Below are 9,137 nucleotides of genomic sequence, written 5' to 3' on the forward strand. Positions count from 1 at the left end.
TCCATCAGCCTTTCCTGTGGGGACCTTGTAGGGGTTTGGGGGGGCAGAGACTCCCATCTGAGAGGTGATCAGGCCTGCTGGCCCCCTATGACCTGGCTGGGTGGGTGGGAGACACCGGCGGGGGCTGATGCTGGGCCCCCCTGGCCCATCCCAACCATACCCTCCTTCACCCTCTTCTATGTGGCTTCCACCTCCCGGGGCGTCCTGTTGCGCTCGGCCTGCATCCGGCTCTTCACCTTCTTGCCCAGCTCCAGCCCCGCCCAGCTCTTGCCCCTGGCCTGTTTGCTCCGGCTCCGGGAGGAGCACCACATGCGCTCACAGTACTCATCCACCCGGGGCAGGTTGGCGAAGCCGATGAGCTGCAGGATGTCCTTGTACCAGGCCTTGGGTGGGCTGGAGGCCAGGCCTCCCTGGGCAGCGGGCACCTCTGGCCTCGGCCCCCTGGTGTACAGACTGTTGAGCTGTGTGGCCACAATCACCTCCAGAGCCAGGCGGACCACTGTCTGGGAGAAGCCGTGCTCCAGCGTAGTGCAGGTGTAGGTGCCGGCATCCAGGCGGCTCAGCCTGCGGAACAGCAACCCCTGCTCTGTTTGCAGGACCCGCTCGTCGGTCTTCACCTGCTGGACCCAAGGGAGGAGGTGAGGGCGCCGTGGAGCAGGGCACACACCATCAACTTCTCTGCACCCTGCTTTTCCAGATTGGCCACCGCAGGGCCCAGTGCTCGGGCGCTTCCCCTCACCCATTCTCTCCTTCCCAGGACGGGACCAGCAGCTCGGCAGGCTCAGCCTCACCTGATTGCAGGCTGGGCCTCACCTTCCTATAACCCAGGACATGGCCTGCAAAGGGGGCCTTTCAAAGATTTGGTTGACGGGTTTCTCCCTACTCAGAGCTTTGGGGCACCTATCATGGCTTTGGAGGAGGGGCTGGCACACATTCCCAGTGAACAGAGAGGGAATTTATGGGCTTTAACTCAGTGGGCAGCTGTAACCTCAGCCCCAGAACTCCCCTCCATTCTATTATACGTGGTCTATATTGTTCACTGCCACAGTGCAGGGCCCACAGCCGCAGCCAGAGGCGGGCCAAGTGCCCATCACGGTGTGGGCAGGGAGTGCTGTTCTGACCCAGCTAGTCTGGCTCGGCGGCTGTCTGAGCTTTAGTCTGTATGTCTACTTTTAGGCTGGCCTGCTTGGGTGGTTAGCGCTATGTAACTTCCCCTCATTGCTCCCCTTGCCCCCGGCCCCTGGGGGAGTCTCCTCAGTGCCTGGCCCAACAGCTGGCCCACGGCTGGCCTCCCCCAGTTCCCAAGCTGGAAGGAGAGCCCCTCCTGTAATCAACCCACTCCCTCCCCTTCCCTGCCTGTGGGAGCACTCGAGAATGGTTCTTCCCCCTACCCACCCACGCCTCTCCTCAGGCCCCAGACTGAAGCTATCTCAGGTTGACAGATCTTCCCAGATGCGGGAGAAGAGGGTCTGGGTAAGCAATTGGACTCCAGGGAGGAAGTGGGGGACCATGGAGGGGGGCAGTGAAGGCCAGGAGCACAGGCCTGGGGCACAGGAGGGCCAAGAACCCCTGGGGGAAAATCCCTTCAAAATGAGCCATATGTGTAAGCGTGGGGGACTTCCTGACCACCCAGACCCCCTTGCCTCTCTTCCATCTCTGCTACGCACCTGTCAGGGCTCAGCTCAGTGCCTTGGAAGTTGGTGGGCTCCCTGTCACTGGACAAGTTCCAGGCATATCTGGCCTGGGCGTTCCCAGATGACAGGGGCAGGGGCACCTCCTTCCAGATACCCCAGGGGCCTAATACACACTTTTCTTTAGTCGATCTTGGCAGGTTCCCTCAGAGCCCCTTCCTAGGGCTCAGGACTTGGGGGTTCAGGGAGGGATGTGACCTCAGGACACAAGCAAACTGAAGGCAGGGTCCTCGCTCACCTGGTCAGGCCCCTGGTCCCCCGGCCTCTGCAAGAACCATCGCACAGCTGCCTGAGGAGACTTGGGCAGGCACTCCAGGAAGGTGCTGTTGTGCTCCGTGCCATAGATTGTGGTGGTGGCCAGGAGTCCTGCAGCCTCCTCTGGAGGGAGGTGGACGTGAGCTCAGCTCAGGAACTATGGGCCCCTGGGGCCAGCTGACTCCCACAGCCCAGGAACCCCCACCAGTACGACAGGGACCTAGGTGTCTGTCCCCACCCAAACCAGTCACTCTGTCCAAAGGTCCTATACCCATACCCTGCAGGAGATGCACAGACAGGGAAACTGAGGACTGTCTGCTACAACATGACGAGTCTGAGGCCCTGCTTCACAAGGGTTGAGCCCAGGCCACAGGGGTGAGTAAGTAGACCCTTGTGAGAGCCCAGCTGGCACTCTCATGCCTGTTGCCACTTACCATCCTGGCCCTGGCCCAGACACTGCAGGGCAGGGTTTCCATGCCGGATATCCTGCCGGCGGAACCGGCGCTTGCTGGTGCCCGGCCGGTAGAGGGTGCAGGACGCACCATCCCAGGCACAGTATGGGTCCCGGGCCAGACAGCACTCTGCACACGCACTGCCATAAGTCTCGCACTGATGCAGCTGCAGCCGAGCCACACCCAGCTTCGAGCCCACGTACAGCATTTGCTGGGGAGGGATACAAGCAGAGCCTGCTGAGCCTGGGCTTCCCCAGAAGTAGGTGGGCTTGCAGCCCCCAAGCTATCTCCCAGAACCTCTTGAGTGCATTCACAGAAACAAAATGTTTATCACCCACACATTATACACCTGTGCTAAGACATGTAGGGGAAGGGGCAGACGCAGGATCTTTTCTCTAAGGGGCTACTCCAGGCTCTCCCTGCTGCTGACCTTTGCTCTCCACCTCAATGGCCTTTATCCTGACTTGCCTTAGAGGTGCACTCTGTTTTAAGCAATCCCAGTACCGGAGATAAACTTGGGCACATAAACTTGGGGAGATGGTATCTGCCACTTGTGAAAGGGCACAGGCCTCTAAGAAATGGCTCCCCTGTTTGATTTCAAATCTGCATTTTGTTTTCAAGCACATTTTTTGCCTCTCCCAAGACACCAACCTTTGTGTATCTCCCCTTACCTGAACACAGCCTCACTTACTCAGGGCTTCCCATTGCCCACTGGTTTAATGCATGGGAATCTCAGCTCCCAGCTGGACTCTCAACCCTCTTAGCAGGGCCTAATCAGGCAACCCAGGGCCTGCTGCAGGGGCTTTCCAGCAGACAGCAGCAGGGCTTAAGGAGGCTTTGGGCCAGGGAAGGGGAAGAAGGAGCAGTGGGGAGGGGCACAGCGGCTCTTACCCTTTTGACAGAGATCTCCATCTCAGTGATGGCTGTGGGCACCTGGGGAAGGAGCAGGGTCTCAGTGGGGGGTGGGGGTGGGGAGAGAGCTCTCCACTGCATTCCTGCTTTCAGCCTCCTCCAGCCCCTGCCTTGGTCAGTGCATGCCCTGGCAGCTAAGGCCAGTCTTTCCCAGAGGTCAGGTTACAAGAAATGTCGCCTTGCCCTGGCTGGCCTCCAAAGCAGGAGGCTTGGCTAAAAGCACAAATCCCCAATGTCTCCTCCCACAGCCCTGTTCCCCTGCAATGAAGCAGCTGTCCCAAATCACCATCCCACGTCTGAAGGCACAGCAATCCCCCAGATACACCCGTCTGATTCTATAGAGGGGCCAACAGAACCCCTTGGGCACTTAGTTTCTCAGTCACCCCCTGACTTGAGCCAGTCAGGGCTTTGTCAAGGGGTGCTCACCTTGGCCATCCCTCCCTGGGCCCCCCAACTTTCAGCTTACAGACTGCATCCCCAGGCCCCTCATCCATTCAGTAGCATGAGCAGGGCCTCTGCAGTGGGGAATGTCATCACTTTCATTCCTCACTGGCTGCAAGTTCAGTCAAGATGGGCCCATCTCCTGTGCTTTGCGCCTGCTTCCCAGTATCCAGGCCTGACCCAGTGACTGGGTTTGGGGGGACCCGCCCCATCCCCCACCCACCTTAAACACCTGGAGCTCCTCTAGAACCACCTCCTCAGGCTCAGCCGAGCCCCCAGACTGCAGGGCCATGACCTTGAGCACCGAACCTGAGTCTGGGGCAGAGATGACGGGGTCAACAGGAGAGAAAGAGGCAGCCAGGGCCCCTGCACAGCTCCTCGGCGCGGCCACTGCCCTCGGTCCACCCACCAGCCAGGGCCCTGCACAGCTCCCCGGCGCGGCCGCTGCCCTCAGTCCACCCACCAGTCCCCAGGAAGAGGACATCATAGGTCCCATCCTCTGCCTCCACTCGGTCCACCACGATCTGTCGCAGCTGCTGGGCCAGGTGGGTCTTGACGAGGACAGGGCGGCCCTGCCGAGGCCGTACCGGCCGGAACATGAGTGGGTGGGCTCGGGCAAACTGTAGCACCTCATCTGGGTAGTCCTTGGTGCTGCCAAAGGGCCGTCCAGGCTGCGCAGTCATCTTGCTGGGGCACTGTAGCAGCAGCAAAGGGAGCACCTGGAGCCTCCTGGGGTCACACATTCCCCACCCCAGCCTGCTCCCACGCCCCTCTGCCTGGGCACACCAACCTCCACAGGACCACGCTCGGGGTACAAGAGGCTCCATAATGAGGTCAGATGCCCCATCTCACCCCTCCCGCCCCTCTGGAGCCCCAGCTCAGAGCTGCTGTGTGGCTGTGTGCAGACGTGATGCTGTTCCAGGGTGGAGCTCTCCTGGCATCTACTCAGCCCTCTTCCCTGGCTTGGCCAGATACTCACCACTCCAGGGCGGGGGAAGGGCACTTTGCCCCCATAGGGTCCCCACTGGTGCTGGGGACCATCTTGGTGGGCAAAGGGTCCCCTGAAGACTTCCCAGATGTCTGCCATGTGATACAAGCAGACTGCAAAGCCCTGGAACACAGCGCTGCCGAGGACAGACAGGGCCAGTCAGGCAAGCGTGGCCGTCATGGGCGGGAAAGGGGCAGCCAGGCTGTACGGGCAGGGCGGAGGGCGGCGGTGCCTGGAGTCAGGAGAAACCGAAAAACAAGGACACCCAGGCAAAGGTAAAGAGAGAGAGACAGAAAATACAGCCAGAGTCACGGAGTCAGGGACAGAGACAGGGTCCCACGGCTAAGCCAGAATATGAAGGCAGAGGCTCAACAGAGGATACAGGATACAGAGATGGCGGATAAGGGAAGCCAGTGTACCCACCTGACCATGCTGAAAAGCGCGTACACCTCCAGGCTCTTGCCTGTCTTGGGCCACAGCAGGAACACATCCTCTGGGAGACAGAAAGCCACTGCCAGTGTCCCCCACTCACTGGCTCTGCGCCCTCCCCACTCCTGCACCCAGGCCTGCCCCTGGCCATGCCCTTACCCAGCTGGTCAAAGTGGGTCTCAGCTCCACCGGGGCCGGGCACGGAGCAGACCAGCCTGGCCTTGAGAAAGGTGCTCCATTTGTTCACCAGCACTCGCTGGCCACCAGCGTCATTCTGTGAGGCAGGAGGCCTGAGTCAGCCCTGGGCCCCGGAGGGCAGGCCCCTGCTCCTGCTCCTCCACCCTCACCCTTTGGGGGAGAGGCACTGACACGGACTTCACACCCTCACCTCAGTTTGTCTACTGCTGAGGGTGGGGGCAGGTTGGGGAGAGGGGTGTGGCAAGGACCCGAACCTCACAGCCCCTTCACAGCTCTCACCACGCACACACGGCCCACGCGGCTGACGGTGACATAGCCTGGGCCACCATCAGGCGAGGGGACCGTCTCCGAGAAGAAGAAGTACACCTTGTCATCATTCTGGTCAGAGTTGTCAGCGATTCGGGCGGCCATCACAAATCTGGGGTCTGCAGATGTGTGACAGGGGACGCTGGTGGGGGAGCTTCACAGGGAAGCATGGCTGGAACTCAGTGCGGAGCAGAAGAGGTACAGGGACCCCAGGCTGGAATCCCAGGGAGCAGAGTGGGGATGGCCTGCTCCCCTCCAACGTCAGCTCTCCCATCTCCTACCAATGCTGGGGCAGACCCCAGCCAGCCTAGCCTTGAGGAAACCCCTGGGCTCACCGTGCAGGAGGTTCTGGTCAGAGTCAGAACGCAAGGCTGGCCGGGGACCCCCACTCCGGAAGATCATGGCCTCACGCCCCAGGAAGTCGGCCGTGAGGCCTGTGTACAGCTCCCCACCTGGGGTAGGGTGGGGACAGAGTCAGGGGAGGAGGGCCCACTCACCATCCTTTCCCAAAGGCCTTGGCAGGCTCCCATCCTCCCGGTGTCCACCCAGGCCTGGGCATCACCCACCTACAAAGGTGCTGGCGAAGGGACGGCTGGGCTCATGTGGGCATCGCCCCCGCCCACTTTCCACACTGCCCGGCTCCAGGCGGAGCACGTGCTGGGGGAAAGGGAGGGAGGGAAGGAGGGGTGTCACCTGGGAAAGCAGCACTAGCCTCTCCCCACCCAGGCAATGGCCATCACATGCAGCTCGAGAGTGGGGGGGTGGGGGGTGGAAGATGCCCTCAGTTCGGGGCCTTGCCATTGGGGTCAGCTCCCTGGCACAAAGGTGCCTTTCAAAGCCCCTGAAACCTCTGCCCTCACCCAGGCTCAATTGGGAACATTCAGGCAGCCTGGAGGAATGTCACTGCTTTCCAGTCCCGTGTGGGGCCCGCCCTAGGCTTACCTCCCCACGGTGCCCAACCGCCACGAGGGCACAGGTGGGCTGGAAGGCCCCAGTGCCACAAGCCAGCAGGTGGGTCCGGTTGTGCGGTTGCAGCACCCGCACGAAATTGGCACACTCCATCTAGGGGGCAGGAGATGAGGGGCTGCTCACCATTTCTTTGGGCCCCACGGCTCAGCCCTGCCTGGCTGATCAGCTCTGGGATCTAGGCTGACATTCTTCATGGACTGCAAGAGTCCTCAGGCTCTGTTTCCAATGCCCCCAGCACCGGCACCCTGGGGAGTGGCCACAGGCTATTCTGCGGTGTTGGTCAGGGTTGGGGGCAGTCACTACAAACAGCACTCACCAAAGGATCTCTTCCCTTTCGAACACACTCCTCCCTCTGTCCTGGCTGTGGTGGCCACAGGACCTGAAACACAACCCGGCTGACGCCTGACCTCGCAGCCTCAGTATCTTCATCCAGCCCCCCAGTCTGGAGTTGCCCAGCTCTCAGACAGACCCTCTCCCCAGGCAATCCAGCTCACCTCCCGGGGATCTGGCCATGCCTGGTCCAGCCGCAGAGAGTAGATGGCATCTCGACCCCCCAGAAAGAGGCGGTCCCGGTACTCATCCAAGTACATAGCTCGAAGGTCCAGGGAACCCCGGGGACCCAGAAAGATGGCAGAGCGGTTGGCAGACAGGAGGTCTACAAGGGAGCAAGGGAGGGGCTCAGGGCCCGCTGCTCAGCCAAGGCTTGGAGGTGGAGGGTCCCAGCTGTACATTCACCCCACACACTCACATCTGGAAAATGTTTCCATCCACAGGGCTGCTGGGAAATGGCTCCTGGGGGTGGGTGGGACAGGGGCTCTGAGCCCCCACCCAGCGCAGCCCACCCAGTGGCCGCCTCCTATCCGTCCATTCCTTAGCCCCTTGATCTTTCAGTTAACCTCTCCTTTCCATTGACCCATCTGTGTTCTACTCAGCCCCCAGGAAGATGGCCCTACTGTCAGAACTTATGGCAGCAAGCTGGGCAAAGTGCAGAGAGAGCCTGGAGGAAGGGTGAGTGAGGCTGAGCAGTGTGCAGGTGGACAAGCAGGGCAGAGCTTTCCCAGCAGAGGGGACACCAGGCAAAGGCCTGGCATGGGAGAGGCCAGGTTTGGCCAGGCAGAGCTCCAGGCTCTAGTCCAGGGATGTGGTTAAAGAGGATTTTCTTCTCCATAGCCCCTGCCTGCCTAGGCCCTAGGGATGGGAGGTGGCTGCCTGGGGAAGCTGGTCCTAGGAGTCAAGGATGGAATAGGTCTTTGGAACTGGGTTAGGGAGGTGGAGGTCATCGGTGGGCAAGGGGCAGGCAGCAGGATGTGGTAAGAAGGGGTGTTGGCCACCTTGGGAAGGCCGAGTATCCCATGCCTGCCCAAGGGGTCATCCTTGGTCCAGCACCCACTCCATCCCCAAATTCATTGGCAGCCTCTTCCAGGAAGCCCTCCATGGCTGACAGTACTTTGGAGCGGATTTGCCCTATGTGGGCTTTTTCTTATAGCCTGACTTCCCCCAAAAACCAAAGCTCCAAGGGCAGAACCACATTCTCTCCCCAGACCCCATTTTCAGACTCTCCAGAGTGGATCTATGTCTCCCCTCTTGGACTGGGGCTCCCAGGGAAAGGTGATCACCCCTCTGGCTTCTCCAAGTAGAAGAATCTGTGGAGAGCTGTGTCTCAGGGACCTTTTCCCATATACCATCTCTACAGATTCAGAGGCGGCCTGCACCAGCTGTGGCATAACCCATCAGGTTAGATATGCAGAGGAACCTCCTCAGCTGCTTTGAAGAAGGAGGAGGAAAGGCCAGCAGGGGAAGTGGGCTGCAAGAGGCGGGTGGGGGGGGCAAGGCTGTGGGGACGGGGTGAGGGGCCCCCTTGCCAGGCGGGGAGGAGAAGGGCAGGACCCTGCTCCCCCGCTGCCTTCCCTGGGTCAGGAGCCCCGGCTGAGGGCAGAACCTCCAGACGTGCCCGTCTGCCCATCCCCATCGCTCTCTGCTCATCTGTACCGAGGTCTCTCAGGGTCTCCCTCTGTCTCTCTCCTTTTCTCAGCAGCCCCCTCAGGTTTTCGTCCTGCGTGCCTCTGTCTCTCCTACCTCCATCCTGGCCATGCCTCCCAGGCAGGACCTGTCTCTCTCCCCCCGCGTCTTCCGCAGCGCCTGCCGCTGGTGGCAGTCAGAGCACCAACCCAGGGCATGACTGTGAAGTCTTTCCCACGGGCTATGCAGGGAGTGACAGCATCCCTCCAGCTGGCAGAACAGATTGCCGGGGGCTGGCCGGGGCCCCACTGCTGGGTGTGCTGCAGGGTCTGGGGCTCCCAGGGACATGCACAGGAACAGGGCACACCCACCCGTACCTCGGTAGGAGAGCCGCAGGCGGGGCACGCTGGGGCCAGGACTGGGGCTGCCCCCGCAAAGCAGGAGGCCCCCCAGGAGGCAGCAGATGGACCAGGCCGAGGGGACCATGCTGGGGGATCAAGGGCACAAGGCTGCCCGAGAAGCCAACCTCTAGTTCTG

At 61.1% G+C, this 9,137-nt stretch overlaps 1 protein-coding gene across 2 annotated transcripts; it reads right to left on the reverse strand.

Annotated features, from left to right (window-relative positions):
* Positions 1-9,137, reverse strand: SEMA3G (semaphorin 3G). 2 transcript variants are annotated; one of them, XM_033133117.1, is made up of 16 exons: positions 8,978-9,137; positions 7,136-7,296; positions 6,958-7,020; positions 6,615-6,734; positions 6,239-6,329; positions 6,008-6,124; positions 5,646-5,791; positions 5,328-5,442; positions 5,163-5,232; positions 4,731-4,875; positions 4,215-4,446; positions 3,975-4,066; positions 3,290-3,331; positions 2,381-2,609; positions 1,930-2,069; positions 1-617 (listed from the first exon to the last, which is right to left on the reverse strand). In XM_033133117.1, exons 1-16 carry the CDS (start codon positions 9,084-9,086, stop codon positions 177-179), a joined length of 2,313 nt encoding a protein of 770 aa, XP_032989008.1. In that variant the 5' UTR covers positions 9,087-9,137; the 3' UTR covers positions 1-176. The 2 variants fall into 2 exon arrangements, with proteins under 2 accessions (XP_032989008.1, XP_032989007.1); XM_033133116.1 differs by having other exon boundaries at positions 1-620.

This window comes from Rhinolophus ferrumequinum, chromosome 17 (genome assembly GCF_004115265.2).
Source record: "Rhinolophus ferrumequinum isolate MPI-CBG mRhiFer1 chromosome 17, mRhiFer1_v1.p, whole genome shotgun sequence".
Classification (NCBI taxonomy): Eukaryota; Metazoa; Chordata; class Mammalia; order Chiroptera; family Rhinolophidae; genus Rhinolophus; species Rhinolophus ferrumequinum.

Bases quoted from the DNA above. Each gene is read 5' to 3' on its own strand.
- SEMA3G (XM_033133116.1), bottom strand. From the start codon at position 9,086: ATGGTCCCCTCGGCCTGGTCCATCTGCTGCCTCCTGGGGGGCCTCCTG. The intron at 6,330-6,614 runs GTAAGCCTAGGG...CCTTTCCCCCAG, and splicing joins CGGTTGGGCACCGTGGGGAG to CACGTGCTCCGCCTGGAGCC. The intron at 5,792-6,007 runs GTGAGCCCAGGG...ACACATCTGCAG, and splicing joins TGACCAGAACCTCCTGCACG to ACCCCAGATTTGTGATGGCC.